This window comes from Nelumbo nucifera, chromosome 1 (assembly GCF_055504915.1).
Source record: "Nelumbo nucifera cultivar China Antique chromosome 1, China Antique-T2T, whole genome shotgun sequence".
Lineage (NCBI taxonomy): Eukaryota > Viridiplantae > Streptophyta > Magnoliopsida > Proteales > Nelumbonaceae > Nelumbo > Nelumbo nucifera.
This window is the reverse complement of record NC_142649.1, coordinates 113,890,188-113,907,942: the sequence shown is the minus strand read 5'-3', so window position 1 is coordinate 113,907,942 and position 17,755 is coordinate 113,890,188. Positions and strand designations below refer to the sequence as shown.

Genomic DNA, 17,755 nt, shown 5'->3' with positions numbered 1-17,755 from the left:
TTCATTATCGGATCAGATAAATTGATCTCATCACTATATATTTATCAATTGTTAGCAGGTCACTTATATTTATCAGGCCTCCTTGTTTGAAGACTGACATAACATTCAATGATTTATGAATGGATTGATTAGTAATTGTGAATGCAAACTGTTATCAAGTATCATTGTTTGAAGGCTGACGGTACCTTCAATGAAATATGAGATTGAGTAGGAAATGTGGATGGATTGTTTAGGGTGTGTTAGAATATCTCATATTTGAATGAAATGTGAATGGATTGAATAGGAATGGGAAGGAGATCCAACAGATGAGCAGATATAGAGTGATATAGTTATCATTCTCATATTTGTTATCATATGAGCAGATATATAGACTGATATTCAACAAAATATGGGTCTACCCATATAGTCGACATCATCTTAATTTGAGGGAGATCCAACCCATCATCTTAATTTGCCCACATATGTAGTCAATGCAGAATTGGATAATGGATCGGAAAACAAGTCTATGTACGAGCCTGGATTTAAAGAAAATCGATGGTGTGGAACTTCTAACTGTTTAAGCAAGCTCTTGTGTAGGATTGCAATACAATTAAAAAAATGTCTCTCTCGTGCATGAAAATTGTAAGGATTCCTTCACACTAATTTAAGCTAATTTCTACTAGAAGAAACCTCTCATATATGAAAGACCGGTATGGATTAGCTACCACTAGCTGAATTGTGGACTCAAGATTGTAACCATTTTGGCAAGCTCGACCAATTGGCCTCAAACAATATTAGGCCAAGCTCACATCCACGTTTGCTATCACTATGGTTGTAACAATGGACGGTCCAAATTTCTTGCACAGGAATGGTGGTTATTATTGGAAAAAGCACACTAGATAGTCAGAGCATTTATATTTGCTCTCATAGTTTGCATTAATTTCAAACAAATGACAACAAATTTGTGCCCTGATTTATATAAATTCCAAACAAACGAGAAGAGTGCAAAAGCCATACTAACTCTTGAACCGACTTTGCACTCATGAACTGTGAACTGGGATGAGTAAAAAAATGCATGGTTATATATTTGCATTTGCATTGGAAACAAACGCAGCCAATACAAATAAAATTGCTCTGCAAAGTACAAACAAACAAACGAGGTCGGTCATCGGTGGTCCATTCAATGGCGGGACCTGGTCCTTCAATAATGGCGCTCGTGGCAAGTTATTGCCGCGCCAGAGATTGGAAGACAACAACGCCTCCAGGGGTATTTCAGTCATTTGAACAATTCAATCGGAACAAATGCCCCCACATGTCGGCCTTTTTTACACTGATGAGACTGCCAACATTTTTCTTGAATCTTGCTTCACCTGAAAATCACCTCCTCAGTCCTCACGGAACACACCAACAAATTCCGAGCGTTCTTTCTCCATCCAAATTAATTGTTCTGAAACCAGTCCCCAACGATCATCTTACCATTGGAAAAGTGAAGAGCTCTCCGAACAAGGTCACGGAGAAGGAAAGAAAAAAGGGTGATGGATATGGAGAATACAGGTCATCGTCTGCAACTTTTACTGTCCATATTCTTATTATCAGTTCATTGTATGTTTCGTTCTATTCAAGTTTCTCTGGTTCTGGAGGGTTCTTCACTTCTTTCAAGCTTTAGGGTTTTGCCCTTTGCTCTCCTCCGTTGCGGGGTTTAATTTAATGATTCTTTGTTTATCCTGCAACGTGATTGTTTTTCGACATGTATATATATATATTTTTTTTCGGAGTAATATCAAACGACCCCATCAAATTTATCAAGTTCTAGGGTTCCTCTACTGCTTCGGATTATAACTTAGTGTTTTTGCTTTCAAAATGAGAGACGCAAGGTACAACTATCTAAATGCTTTTAGGAGTTTATGGATGCCTACTTTGAGGCTAGTGTCCAATTGAGAAAGCAATTTTGAGTTTTAGCTTTGTTGGACTCAATTGTTGGAAGGCGAAAACTTAACTGATGACAACATAATGGGTAAATATTGACAGAGTGGATCTTCCCATTCAATTATCTGATATCATATAGTTGATATAATGACAGGTCTCACATAAGGATTGCTGAAACTGATATTATAATTTCACCTCGTGGTCCCATTCATCTCGTTTACTTATGTCCAATCAATGCATTGTCCAAGACAATGATGCGGATGAGCTTATTATATAATATCGCAATTCGCATTGTTTCCTTCTACTTCTTAAATACTTCTATGTAAATTGCGTTCTTATTTTCTCGGTGGTGGATATTTTCTTTACGTCTCTTTTCCTTTGAAATATCATCTTTACTTTCTGTGTTTTATGTTACACCTATTTTTCTCCTTTCAAGTGAGGCTAGAGTAGATCTAGGGGCTGACATGTCTCCATCTAACATGTATTTTTTTATTCTACCCAGGAGAGGGGAATCAGCAGAACGTCACCATGCCTCCAGTAGAAGGTGTTGCTGGAGGAGGGACAGGTTATGGATGGAATGATGGTGGTCTGTATGCTTCAAACCCTCTGATTGGATCACTTGATCCCACAAAGGTTTCATCTGCAGATCTACTGCACGTCTGGTACATGCCAAGCACAGCAAATGTTGGACAGCAAGAAATGCCTAGACCTTTAGAGCCTGTGAGTCCATTGCTATTGTTATCATTATTTGTCCCAGACGCAAACCGAGTTGCTCCAAACATAATGAGATTTCTCTGTGCTGTTAGTTTAAACTTAAACAGTTTTATAATTGCCTTCCTACATGCATACATGTTTTCAGGATCATAGTTTTTTCTCCCAGTTATGTATTTATATGCATAAACCATTACCTGCATTTCTGGGTACACAAAAGGCAATGCCGTGAATTTAAGTAACGGCGCATATGACCAAACTTATACTTGTTCATTTAGCTAAAATTATTAACTCAGAGTTATATCTATATGGATATGATGGAAAATATTTTACCCAAGCTTCTTATGGAGCTTATATCCTGTAGAAGCTAGAAATTAGATACTCATAAATGTTGTTTATAAAATGTCATTTCAGATATTCGATGATTCATTTTTTTAAATCTATATGGTATTGTTAATATGTTAATGGAGAAGGTTGGTATGTTTCTAATCACAGCTTTTACATAAAAGCTGACTGGGAAGATTAAACAACTGTGTTGAAAAGACACTGTTAAAAAAATCTTGGTTGAGACAATGACAGAATGAGAAAAGAGAGTTGGGTGTGGGGGGACAGTATCTGGTTTGTTTCCTACACATGTAGCCATAATTGATCCATAGTTGAGATGCAAATTGGGTGTTGTTCAGGTTTTTCAATGAGCAACAATGAATTATTAATTCAGAAACTGATTCAGATTTATAATCTCATACAACAGCCCTTGGAGAGGTGCAGGCTGCAGCTTCTCCTAACAGATTGCAAAGAAACTAGGGAAAGAGTACAGAAATCACAGCTGAGCCCAGAACAATTCTTCCCTATTTGCCCCTTGCTTGGCTAACACATCAGCCAAAGCATTTGCTGATATCTCCACCCACTGAATAGAAACTGGCATATTCCTTGTCAGCCAATTGATCTTCTTAATTTAGTTCTTATAGCACAAAACAGCATCCCCAGGGTTCTTCAACCAGCCCACAACTCAAGTTAAAGATTTTCAACTACATTGGGCTTGGGTCCAGGCTGGGGCATTTCAAAATTTGACAAATGCTCATCTCAACCCGATCCAAGTTACACCCCTTAGCCAGACTTCAGAGTCTGACAGCACATTAGGATATGCAGAGTCATCCCTTCCCTTAATGTTAGCAGAAGTTTTTTCTTGTTCCATGATATATCCACCAGCTGGTATGAGATTGATGGGCCTTCACTAACATCAGCCCATAAAGGTGATTAGCTCTTTAAAGGGGCTCTATGTCAACATTGTCAGGCTGGCGCTGTCAGAATATTTCTTCTTTTCCCTCTTTACTTGGTTGATAAATTTTAAAGGAAGAGAAGGCTGCACGAAGATGTTGGGATGCTAAAATCCTCATTATGGCTCTGAACTAATGAACATGAATCATAAAATGATGACTCCAAATGCAAACACACGCTAACCATGTTGGCACTTGTGACATTTGATGCATCTATTCTTTTCATTTCTTTGAAACACGTGACTGGGCTATCTGAAAGGGCATCCTGTTCAGCTAAGGTCATCTAGCATTTGTATAATCCAATATCTATGTTTCCCCCGTAAATTCATAACCTAATTTTCTCTACTGTTGTGCCTTATTGGTCTAATTCTTCCCAGCATTTCAGATGGAAGCTTCCCTCCATTTTCGTGACCATAATTCTTAGGCTCATGTGGATGCTCCTATTGTGTTCTACACCATTCTCATTCCCATTTCCAACGTGTGTTTCCTATGCAAAATCAAAAGTGAGAAAATGTGCCATTTTCCTCTCACTATCCCATCACCTTCCAGGTATTGTAGGTTTGGTTTTTTCGATGTCTAGGTATTGCATCAGTTTACTAAGATATGGTTATTGTAGGATAGTATCGTGTTTGAACAAGTTGGTATTTTAATTATAAAACACAAGTTGTGTAACTTTTTATACATAGCGTGTAGCAACCTTATATTCTCTTATAAATGCATATTGTATTCATAGAAAGAATATTCTTAGATGAGGATAGTTGTTCAGCGAGATTAATTAATTTCAATAAAGTGAGGGTTGCCAATTTGATCCATAACAGATATGAGTTTAGAGGTTTTTCAATGGATGTCATCATTGTAGTTTGGCACCATGTATCTACAGGCTTATGTCAGAGTTGGTCACCACACAAGATGTAGCTAAGCTAAATTTCTAGTTCTGCATATTGGGAAATCAAGGGCATACAGGGATGGGATGTAATTGTAGATACCCCTTGGAAGCTATTATTTGGGGGACCTGACACAGATTTGGAAACACCTGAACATGCTGTGTACAGAAACAGAAGGGAAAAAAAGGAAAAACATCATGGAAGAAAGGAGCGATAATAGAATTGAAGGGAAAAAGTTGGGAACCCTAGTTTTTGGTGTTGATTGGTTTGGGTTCTTTTCTGCAGCTGGGTGAGTTAAAGTTAGTCTCTCCCTGTTAATATAATGAAAATCATGGAAAAACCCTTGTTTTTGGGCTTCCTTTGTAGAGAGGAGAGTAGAGCCCTATTTTATCTTATTTTCTTTTATTTTAAATTGATGTCTCAAGTGACATTGCCTAACTTTATATCTGGATATAAAACTTTTTTGCAATACGGTGGCTTGGTACAGGGCTTTTCACATTAGTGCCTCTTTATGGTTTCAAATTTTAAACCCCTGTACTTAAACTTATTTATGTGAATATCCATTTCAATACCTTTTCTTTTTTTGGTATTACATATTACACATTAGAGGGGGATTAGGGGTTGGGACAAAGCAGGGTGCACATGAAGTTCACTGACCTTTGCACAGAGAGCCTGCAGCTGCGCAGGTTTGATCCTACGCCTCCATATTCAGAGGGATGCTGAGTGACCATCTAAGCTACCGAGTGATTAGCCATGCTAATACCTTTTCAAAGAAAGAAAAGCATACCAATATAAAGCAACCTTTTTCTGTTTTATTATTTCTTTTTTCAATAAGTGAAAATCTTTTATTAATAAGGGAGAAGCCCCTTAAAAGCATGCACGCGGATACTGAGCTGTACATGATGGAATCCACAAAAGCCAAGGCAGGGCCAAAAAAATTAAGGTTCCCATCCCTTGAACTCCTTTTGAAGACCTGCTGAAAAAAATTAAGGATCTCTTCACTTTGCTAATAACAACTTCAAGAGGAGATTCCTTGTTTTGGAAAATTCTACTGTCGTGCTCCTTCCAAACTGTCCAGCAAAGGGCAAGGGGCCTCTTTTACTGAGAGCAGTGGAAAACCAAGAAGAGCAGAAGCTCAAAACACTGGCAGAGGTCTAATTTTGTTGAAAAGATGGGAGAAATGTATGGTGAAGTCACAATGGATCAATATGTGCTGGAGACTCTTCATGGCTTTTGCACAGGTGGCATAGGTTCACAATTTGCATGCCTCTAGCATTCAGCTGGTTGTTGGTGGGAATCTTCTCAAGGATGGATGTCAATACAAAGAAAATCAGTTTAGAAGGAGCTTTGGTCTTCCAGATCCAACGCCAGTCAACCGTAGCAGCATCCACATGGGATCATAACTGAAAAAAGGATTTAACAGAGAAGCAGCCTGAGGGTGAAGCCTTCCTGAGCCTGCTGTCTGCAGCTTGGCACTTGGGATTGGATTGACTAATCAGCTCAAGCATCTGGGTGAATCTATCCACTTCCCAGTCATATAAGCTCCTTCTAAGTCTTGGGACCCACACCAGCCTGTCCCCAAGCAGTTCATAGCTGTCTTTGACTATACAGTTTTTATTGGCAGCCAATGAGAACAAGTCCAGGAAGGCCTCACATAGAAGTTGGGCCCCACATCAATCGTCCTTCCAAAAATAGATGTAGTACCCATTTACCTACCTTAAATGAAGTAAACTGAGCAAAATCTTCATTGAGGTTCATAATGATGCCTGATCCATGGGATTCATGGGGATGAACAGACTCCCAATTCAACCCCCAGAGTTCCTGCTTCTCCTCCCTATACCTCCATTTCCATTTGCCAAACAAGGCTCTATTTGAATGCCCGCAGGTCTCAAGCAACTAATCCATAGTTTACTTACTTTAATGTAACTTAACATTTCTTTGTTAGCAATCTAGGAAGACATGTGAATTGTGTATATATATGTAGGCGTATATGTATTTATTTGTATACATATACTGCCTAAATACATATATTGCGTTCCCATTTCTAGACTTGGTGTGCTTGCTGTGTTTGATATGCTGTCTCCATGTTGACATAAATACTCATTTCCATTTCAACAGATCATAGTTTGGGACTTGGGAAAGAATCTTCAAGTTCACTCAGGGTTTGTTGTAGGTCATGGGACCCCCTGAATGGAGATACCCTACTTGAGGTTGATGTTTTCCTGGTCTTGAGCATCAATAGCTTGGAGGTAAAGGGATTTATAGGCGGTAATTTGATGGATGAAGGGCTCATTGCTTCTACCGCTTTACTTTAGGAAGCTAAGACTTTAGCAGCCAAAGTGAAGATCTAATCTTGTTCAGCTTCTCACTAAGATCAACTAATTTTTAGCAGATAGATTTGCCAGGTCAGATGTTGGTTGAGCCAAGATGCATCTCTGTAGTGGGTGATCATTTTCCTGGTTTTCTCTTGTTTGGGTTGCTTGTTGTGTTTGGCCAGCCTTGTTATAAGAAAGCGTAAAATAGTTATATAAAGATATGCATCCTTGGACTTTCTCTATCTGGGGCATTATTTTGAAATCCTTTCTTTTCCCTTAATCTAATTTTCACACCACTAGTTTCTTCAAATATAACACTCTGGTCATCATAAATGGGAAGTTTATGGTAGATAGACTTTCAATTAAGTTTTAAAGCACAAGAGTTTTGTTTTAAAAATTATGACTCCATGAAATCATGGTTATTGTAAGATTAGTATTAAGGCAAGACATTTATAGAGGAACCGTAGGAATTATGATAGCCCACAGAGTTGATGCTTTGTTCCTTTCCTTTTATAATTACCAAAATATTATGGTAAGTATGCCAAGCATTTTGGGTGTTATGGGCAAAGTGGTTTAACCTGGCTCCCCCCCACTACTATCATTAGGTTTTGTTCTGATTCTGACTTTTGGTTTGTCTTGAAGGTTACTCTTCTTGCAGCAAGAAATGAGAGGGAGAATGTTCAAGTTGCAATGCGTCCAAAAGTTTCTTGGGGTGGTCCTGGTATTGCAGGTGTGGTGCAAGTTCAGTGTACTGACCTGTGCTCTAATTCTGGTGATAGGTTTGTTTTTTGAAATATACGCCACTACCTTGCAATTCCCCCCCGGATATAAATAAGATTGCTGATAATAGCCATTGGCAGGTTGGTTGTTGGGAATTCTGTGACTTTGCGACGTGTGGTGCCTATCTTGGGTGTTCCTGATGCTCTTGTTCCCCTTGATTTGCCAACCAGTCAAGTAAACATACTTCCTGGGTAATAGTTGAAAAAAAAAAAAACAGAAACCCTTCCTTGTTACCTTTCACATGAATAATTTTAAACTTCTTTTTAAAGTATTGCTATTGAGTATTGACAAGGTTTAACTGATTTGTTCTGAAGAACATCTTCTCTTGATCTCATCTATAATATTTGGATCATTTCTTTTTTGCAGAGAGACAGCAGCAGTTTGGGTTTCAATAGATGTCCCTTCTGGACAGCCCCCTGGTCAATATGAAGGAGAGCTTCTAATCACTGCCATGAAGCCAGATGCACAGTGATGATCTATTCTCTTTATTTCAGTTAAATATTAGTTTTTATTTTGAGACTTGTATTCAATTAATTGCTATTTGTGAGATTATTTTGGAGAGTAGGACATATCTAGAATTTATAAAAATTTAGAGGGCTTGTTTATGTGACAAAGAGTTTCTTTTTTAATTTACCCAGATCTCGGTTTTTATGCTTTTATTCATTCTTCTCCAGATCTTCAGCCGAATGCATGGATTATGATGAGAAGCATCAAATATACAGAGAACTTAGGAACTGTCTTGACATTGTGGAACCTGTTGAAGGAAAACCTTTGGACAAAGTGGTTATTTTCTGAACCTTCATTGATTTTAAAGTCCTTTGGTGAAACTAAGGGCTTTATCTGGGGTTAGTCATGAGCTTCTTTGTTTTGTAGGTAGAAAGACTAAAATCTGTATGTTCAAATTTAAGAAGAGTTCTTGAATCACCGCCATTTGCTGAATTCTTTTCGGAAAATGGGCCAGTTGATATGATTGATGAAGATACTTGTGCAGATCTTTCAATACATCTGAAACTAAGTGTGACAGTGTGGGACTTTGTTCTTCCACTAACACCTTCACTTCCTGCTGTATTTGGTGTATCCTGCCTCATTATTAAAATTAAGCTTAGTTTTTAAGAAAGAACTAAAGGGTTTCTCACTCAAAGAATTATTTTTGTTGCTCAAACTTGTCTATATTGTGCTGATAAAAAAAGCTTGTCTATATTGTACAGAATGGATTGTCTAATCTGCTCGATTACATCTACTGTTGTAAATAACACTTAATTGTGTTTAACAATTTTAAAAAAGAAAAAATTGTACTCTGTCTTTAGTCTAAAATATTATTTTCTTACTTTTATAATGCTATAGCTGCATTCCTCCCTAAGTATTTTTTTTATTGTTTTCAATTTGAAAATTTATCAATGTGGGGTAAAAGAATGATACATGGTTGTCAAGGTGACACCTAGGCAACAAGGTGCCCATGGAGAGTTGACTCGCTTAAGCACCTAGTTATTTTGTACATGACTCTATATGAAATATTTTATATATTCTTTATTTTTGAGGTTATAATAATAAAATAGACATTATTAAACTAAATCATTCATTTTGTGGGTGTTGGAAGTTATGTTTAGGTGACAAATGTATACTTTGCATTACATAGGAAAGGGCAGTTCTCTTTGTTATAACATTAAATAAAAGAAGGCCACAGGAGAGAGATGTTCTGTTTGAACACTCCCTGTTTTTGCCCTATTTTTTATTCTTTCTTTCTTCTCTTCTCTGTTCTATCTTTCTCTCTCTTTTTGCATTCGATCCAGGGCCGTTTCCTTCTATTTTCTTTATTTTGGAGATCTAATCTGAGTTAATCAAATGGTATCAGAGCACCATTGATCAACTGGATAGATTTTCTGGTTTCTACAGCACTACACATTGAAGTTCTCTCCTTTTATGTATTAAAGAATCTATAGAAACCTTCAAATGAATTGATTTGTGTTGATATGATGATGTATTGAAGACCCTCTACTTGGTGGTTCAAAGAGGGATAATTTTCTGTGTGTTCAGTTGACTAGTTCTAATATTTGGGTGATGCAGTGGAGTGTAGAAGCAGCAGGTTCTTTGTGGTTTATGACATTGGTTGGAGGTTGTTTGTGCTATTTATGAGATCGGTTGGGTTTTCACCTCTGTTTAGAATGGGTTGTGTTGGAATGTGTGGTTGTAGGGTGATGGTTGTTGCTATGTGCAAGTAACTATTTATGGAAGTATTCAACAGTAATTGTGGGAATATCGTGGTGATGTTAGGTGCTGGTCAGTGTTGATTTTCTTTCTTATCATGGCCTCTTCCAGTGGTGAGAATAAGTCTGGTAAGTTATTCAACTGGATTTATGATCATACAGATGACTTCCATTAAAATTAATAGTCTCAATTATGTCTCTTGGGCAAAATGTGTGTTTGTAGGGTGATGTTTGTTGCTATGTGCAAGTAACTATTTATGGAAGTATTCAACAGTAATTGTGGGAGTATTGTGGTGATGTTAGGTGCTGGCCAGTGTTGATTTTCTTATCATGGCCTCTTCGAGTGGTGAAAATACGTCTGGTATTAGTTATACAACTGGATTTTATGATCATACAGATGGCTTCCATCAAAATTAATGGTCTCAATTATGTCCCTTGCGCAAAATCTGTTGTAGTGTTCCTTATTGGTAAAGGGAAGTTGAAATTTGTTGACATATTGGCTGTATTGTAATTGGACACTTGTTTCTCATTCATCCCCTGACAATTGGCAGATCCTATGTGCAGGTGGCTTCTGGGGAAAAAGGCAAAAATGATCAAGTGGGTAAAGTGGGGGTGTTGAACCAACAACCGCAGACCAGTCCAAAAGGTAAGGTTGCTGGTTTGACTTTTAAAACAGGGGGGCGTGACCTCTTAAAAAGTCACGTGGGAGGAAAAGAAGTAAGAAGTGGGCCGGCAATGGCGGCCCAAAGTCCTTTAACCCGGGTGCTCCAATTAAAGGGCTCGAGTCCAAGGCCCAATCTAGGATAGATGGGCCAAGGGACCCTTTAAGTACTCGTGTGACTGGGAGGGGGTGAGTTGATGGACGATAACAATCATCTATCTTCTTCTCCTTCGAATCCCTCCTATCGATCAACCAGGTCAGGCGTAGGGTCTCAAGACTCTCAACCCCGAAGCTCTTTACAGCGGGTCCCTTCCAACATAGTGAACCGTCTCTCACCTGATAATCCAAGGTGTCTGAAATGTAGTGATATTAACAGAACAAAGATTGAAGACTGGTTGAGTTAACAAGATAGCAGTGACGACTTCGATAGTGATGAAGCTGTAAGTTTGGGAAGTGTGATTTTGAAAAGCAACAATAATCTACTCGAAATGGAAAGTCTGCACACAAAGCTATTGTTTGTAGGGGAAGAATTCGAAGATGAAGGTTTGCAGGAAGACTCAAAATGGTGAAGAAACTGGTCTTGAAGCTGTGCAAGCTCCACTCCCCTCCGCCGAGGGAGCTGACCCTAAGTTTGACGAATCACAGGATGTTTGTGGAGAGGGACAAAAATCTGCTGAGGGTGGATGGGGGTATTCCAGTATTCCAGTATCGAAAACACAGAGAAAGGAACTCCAAGTGGGTAGGTTGCAGTGTCTAAGACTGGCTAAACAATGGGGCTTACACCAAATTGAGGTAGAAGGGGACTCTAAACTATTAATTGGGTGGTTGCAGTCACATAACTTGGGGGCCTGGGTACATCGACAATTCATGAGGGAAATAAACTGCTTAGCAAGGGAGGTTGGGGCACTGTTCAAGTGGACAAGGAGGTCAGCGAATGGACTAGCCGACACCCTTACAAAGCAAGGAACTTTCAGGGAAAACTTGTTTTGGGCTGTTCTGTAATCAGAAAGTACTTTTCTTGGGGTTAACACCCTTGACTGGGTGGTGACAATGTATTCTCTTAATATGTCTAATGAAAGTTACCGTTTTTGACAAAAAAAAAGTGGGTAGGTCGTTTGAAAGTGATACTTTCGCTATGTCTACTTCACAACATTTTCCAGAAAGGGGAAAGGCCTTAGAACCAAACAAAACCTGTTAGCAACTCAAATCTAGTAATCCTGGTCCTCCTCCTGTCGTACCAAGTATGGGTGCCATTTCTTTTATGGGTACTAACTTGTGTGCTATGCCTGTAATAGATACTCTAGCTTCCTATCCAGGAGGAATTGATGTAAGAGAGAGGGCGACAGTGGAAGGAAGAAGTAAGGGGACAAGTGAGGAAGTAGATAGAATCTGGAAATTGATGTGTACAGGGTTGGGGAACTAAGAAGGGTTCATAGAGAGCTGTTGCGGCCAAAATGAGTGCGAGTGCGGTAAAGATCTAATTCAGACAATGGCTGGAAAGGATGTAGAGAAGGAAGAGGATGCTTATTGTATCAGGAAGGGGGAAAAAGGAAAAAGAAGAAAAAAAGATCTGAAACGGAAAGGCTAATTTCAGACATTGAGGGAGATTTAGAACTCAGTGGTAGAGGGGATAGGAGGAAGGGCCTAAAATAAGGAGACCAAGGCTTCTTCATGGGTGTTTTGCTACATTTTGTCCCGATGAAAATTATTAGTTGGAATTTGAGAGGCCTAGGGAGTGCAAGAAAGAGAAGGGTGGTCAAAGACCTACTTTGAAGAGAAAAACCCGATATTGTGCTCTTACAAGAATCCAAATGATGGAATTAGATGGAAGATGGGTTAGGAGTTTCTAGAGGTCTAGAGGTGTAGGATGGACTTTGGCTCCTTCTTGGAGAGCCTCGGGGGGGGGGGGGGGGGGGGGGATTGTAACACTGTGGAAGCAGTGGAAGAATTGGTAGGTAGATTCTCCATTTCCATTAAGTTCAAGAATGTAAGGATGGGTGTGTATGGGTTTTAATTAATGTTTATGGCCCTAACTCCTATAGGGAGAAATGAAATGTAGGAGGAATTATACACAATCAATGGGTTATGGGATAGCCCTTGGTGCCTGGGTGGGGATTGTTGAAGATTAATCAGTTTTATGACGTTTTATGTTAGTTGTTAGATAGGAGGTGGGGACCACAGTAGTTATGTGAGTCCAAATTTTATTATGTTTTTGAGTGTTATATATGCTGTTTTATGTTTTGCCACCCTATAAGGGCATAGTTGTCTTTGTACTGTTCTATTATTTTTAGTATAAATAATAAGTGAAGGGGGCGGCTAGATTATTGCTTTCTTTTCTTTTCAACTTCTCTTCTTCTCTTCTTCTCTTCTCCTTCTCTCTTCCTTCTCTCTCCAAGAAACTACTTTTCTTTCATATTTTTTAATTCAGCAGATTTCTACTTGGTATCAAAGCATCGACTAGGGTTTCTTGAAGCATTCTCATGCAGCCCTAGATCAAGCCGATTGCATGAAGTAGTAAAGGGCTGATCGATCTGATATAAATTGCACAGTTCTTGGATTTTTTTGTGGGATCTGGTCATCAGGAAGGTGATCTACTGTTCGGCATCAAAATTAGGAAGAACTGGAGTGCGGGGAAGAGTCCCAGAAAAGTTGGACTCTTTGTTTTTGATTTGATCTTGGGCGCCCAGGTATTGTTAGTTATCTTTTGATTTTTTGAAGAGGGCGGTTTGGTTTTTGGAATTTTCTGAGCCTCCCGGAGTGATCGATTTACTTTTCTCTCTGTTGGGAGGCGTGGGGAGGAGAGAGATTTCTCACCAGCTAGGGTTTTCTTCTTCCGGAAGGGTTGGTTTCTGTGTGTGTGATATTAAATTATTTTTTGAAGGTTTCCAATCTATTTTTTTTCTTACTATTGAACTGTTTGAAGTAAGATGGAGAGTTGGAATATCGAGATGAAAAACTATCGGTACTGTGGGATTGGGTGTTGGAGGTAGTAGTGATATTTTTGGGTTTGGGGTCATTACTACAGTAAAACTTGATGGTACAAATTATTTTGAGTGGGCACAATCAGCTAAGATGGCTATTGGTGCCCGTGGAAAATTAGGCTATCTTATTGGGGAGGAAAAGAAACCTAATGCAGACTCTTCTGATGGGTGCAGGAGAATTACATGGTAATGTCTTGGCTGTGTAATTCTATGTTACCTCATATGCAAAAAATTTCCTATGGGCTAATACTGCTAAGGAGATTTGGGATGGAGTGATTGAAACCTATTCTCAGAAGCAAAATGAAGTCAGAGCTTATCAGTTAAAGAAATCAGGTTATAAGTATGAAATAGGGAGAAAAACCTCTTGCTGTGTATTTCTCCATGCTGAAAACCCTATGGCAGGAAATAGTTCACTTAGAAACTGTGGTATGGGAAAGTGTAAATGATGCAACGACTTATCATTGACTGGTAGAGAGGAATAGTCTTTTTGAGTTCTTGGCAGGGCTAAACCTTGAATTTGACATTGCTAGGCAAGATATTCTTTCTAGGGAGGGTGTGACACTCTCTCAGGCCTATGCCTGTCTCTGGAGAGGAGAGTAGGAGGAATGTAATGCTAAGACAGCCTGGGATTGACCAATCGGTTATGGTTGGTACAACAAAACCTAAGCCGAATGGAGACGGGGAGTAGTGAGACTAGAAGGGAAGATAAGAAGGACTTGGTGTGTGATTATTGCAAGAAGCCTAAGCATACCAGGGACACTTGGAAGCTTCATCCAAATCTTATGCCTGTTCGGATAAGAAGCAAGAAGGGAAATGCAAATGTAGCCACTACAGGAGACTCTTCAACCCCTCTTTCCCAAATTGATTGGGAATCCATTGTAGTAGCAGCAGTGAGAACAAAATTGGAGAGGTTTGGACAGCTTATGAGTAAGAAAGATTCACCTAGCTCTAGCCTTTTAGATGGACAACAAAATGCAGGAGCCAACTACACCACTTCCTTTGCACATACAGGTAGTTCATATGCAACTGCAAATCTTGCATCCACTTCAGGTAAGGAGGGACCTCCTTGGATTATAGACTCAGGAGCATCTGAGCACATGACTAATGCCCCTACCCTTTTCAGTTCCTATCAGTTGTGCTCTGGTAGAGACAGTCTCTATAGCAGATGGTTCACGTATGCCCATTGTTGGGAAGGGGACAGTTAAAGTGACCAATGATATAACTCTGTCTTTTGTTTTACATGCCCCTAGACTTCATACCAATCTACTGTCTATTAGTTCTTTGACAAAAAAATTGAATTGTTCCGTGACCTTTCTTCCTGGTAATTGTGTTTTGCGGGATTTGGAGTCAAAGAAGATGATTAGGAGTGGTCGTGAGGTGAATGAAGTCTACCTTCTAGATGAGATTCCGAGACATCAGGGCCATCATGCTAGCAGCAACAGTAGTAGTGCGTCAAAGTCAGTGAACCAAATTATGCTTTGGCACAATTGCTTGGGACATCTTTCTTTTAGTTCTTTGAAATGTCTTTTCCCAAAGTTGTTTGAGTCTGTTCAGTTATCTACTTTGGAGTGTGAGAGTTGTCAGTTAGGAAAGCATTGTAGATAGTCTTTTAAACCAAGTAATAAAAGAAGTACTTCTGCTTTTAATATTGTTCACATTGATGTATAGGGGCCATATCATATTCCTTCCATGGGAGGATTCTGTTACTTTCTCTTGTTTGTGGATGATTATACACGTTATTTTTGGATATATTTGATGAGGTCACATGATGAGGTTCCTAACTTGGTACGACAGTTCCACCAGATGGTTCTCACACAAATTGGAGTGAGAACTAAGGCTTTTAGATCAGATAATGCTAGAGTACTTTGAGAAGGACCTGACCACGTATCTCCTAGAACATGATGTAGTTCATTAGAGCAGTTGTGCATATACACCGCAACAGAATGGAGTTGCTGATAGGAAAAACAAACACATTGTGGAGGTGGCAAGGAGTCTTATGGTGTGTGCTTAAGTTCCTGTGTAGTTCTGGGGAGATGTAGTTCTTACAGCTATGCATTTGATTAGCCGTGTTCCTTCACGGACTTTGGGGTTTAAGGTGCCATTTAGTATTCTTTTTTCAGATGGGGAGATATTTCATATACCTTTGAGGGTTTTTGGCTGTGTTTCCTTTGTTCACATTCTTAGCCCTCATCACAAGAAATTGGATCCTAAGGCCAAGAAATGTGTTTTTCTTGGGTATGCTCAGAACCAAAAAGGGTATTGCTGTTATGACCCAGTGACGAGGAGCAGATTTGTCACTATAGATGTTACATTCTTTTGAATCCACCTTCTTCTTCTCGAGTGGTTCTCCTCAGGGGGAGAGTTTTGGGGAGGAGAACTGACAATCTATTCCTCTTCCTGTTTCTTTGGTGCCTCCATCAGTTCAACCAACACCTGCACCTCTAGTTTCATTACTTGAGCCACTACGGGCAGCCTCACAGAAATATCAGCGTCGACAGATGATGGTTGACTCCACACATCCTCAACCCACACCACTCTCTATCAATCATTCTAAAACTCCAGATTCGGCAGCTACAGTTCTAGGTATTCCTCTTGAGCCTGTTATGTTTTCTAATGATAATGTTTCTGCCCCTAACACCACTGTTGCAGCTGATCCCACTGACCTTGATCTTCCCATTGCACTTCGTAAGGGGAAGAGAAAGTGTACAACCCACTGCATTTCACACATCTTTCCTATAGTGCCTTATCACCCTCCTACCGTGCTTTTCTTTCTTCCCTGGATTCTATGTCTATACTCAGGAATGTTACTGAGGCTCTCTCTAAACCTGAGTGGAAAACAACCATGTAAGATGAGATGAATGCTTTGGTCAAAAACCAAACTTGGGAAATAGTTGATCTCCCCTCAGACAAGGAGACAGTCGGATGTAGATGGGTATTCACAGTGAAGTATAAGGCCAATGGCAAGATAGAGAGGTACAAGGCAAGGTTGGTAGCAAAAGGGTATACTCAGACCTATGGTGTTGATTATCTGGAAACCTTTGCACCAGTAGCTAAGATGAGTTCAGTTCGTATCCTTTTATCTCTAGTAGCCACCTATTCATGGCCCTTTTTCTAGCTTGATGTAAAAAATGCCTTTCTCAATGGTGATTTACAGGAAGAAGTATACATGGACATTTCAGTAGGCTTTTATGAAAATGTTGGTAAAGGAAAGGTGTGTAGACTCAGAAAATCTTTGTATGGATTGAAACAGTCACCTAGGACTTGGTTTGATAGGTTCAGAGGGGCACTCATCCGTTTTGGATACACATAGACACAGTCTGATCACACCCTCTTTGTGAAGAGAAGAGATGCTCTGGTGTCAATTCCGATTGTGTATGTAGATGATATAGTGCTAACAGGAAATGATCTGGAGGAGATTGATGATTTCAAAAAATCATTGTAGCAAGAATTTGAGATCAAAGATCTTGGTGAGCTCAAATACTTCTTGGGGATTGAAGTTGCAAGATCCAAGCATGGGATCTTCATTTCACAGAGAAAGTATGTACTTGACCTACTGCGGGAGACTGGGAAGCTGGGGATCAAACCAACAAACACTCCTATTGATCTAAATCATAGAATTAATGGTGTGGTTGGCGAGTTGGTAAAGGATGTGGGGAGATGTCAAAGAATGGTGGGTCGACTGTTGTATTTGTGTATGACACGACCAGATATTTCTTATGCTGTCAGTGTTGTGAGTCAGTACATGCATGCACCTCGGGTTCAACACTGGGAAGCTATTGAGAGAATACTTGTATATCTGAAAAAGCACCCTGACAGAGGCATTCTTTTCTCAAATCATGAGAATCTGAAGCTAGAATCCTATACAAATGTAGACTGGGCAGGATGCTTAGATGACAGGAGGTCTACATCAGGAGTGTGTACCTTTGTAGTGGAAACTTAATCTCCTACAAGAGTTAGAAGCAAGCGGTTGTGGCAAGGTCAAGTGCAGAGGATGAGTATAGATCCATGGCTCATGATGTCTCAGAACTTCTTTGGGT

At 39.5% G+C, this 17,755-nt stretch overlaps 1 protein-coding gene across 2 annotated transcripts in view; it reads left to right on the top strand.

Moving 5' to 3' along the window:
- Positions 1-1,311: 1,311 nt before the first annotated feature.
- Positions 1,312-17,755, top strand: part of LOC104588174 (alpha-1,6-mannosyl-glycoprotein 2-beta-N-acetylglucosaminyltransferase) — a 66,980-nt gene continuing 50,536 nt past the window's right edge. For both annotated transcript variants that reach the window (XM_010246010.3, XM_010246007.3), the window contains exons 1-7: positions 1,312-1,533; positions 2,408-2,625; positions 7,735-7,871; positions 7,953-8,063; positions 8,239-8,340; positions 8,547-8,655; positions 8,746-8,946. In XM_010246010.3, the coding sequence (XP_010244312.1) occupies positions 1,515-1,533; positions 2,408-2,625; positions 7,735-7,871; positions 7,953-8,063; positions 8,239-8,340; positions 8,547-8,655; positions 8,746-8,946 (897 nt within the window). In that variant the 5' untranslated portion in view covers positions 1,312-1,514. The remainder of the gene's footprint in view (positions 1,534-2,407; positions 2,626-7,734; positions 7,872-7,952; positions 8,064-8,238; positions 8,341-8,546; positions 8,656-8,745; positions 8,947-17,755) is intronic.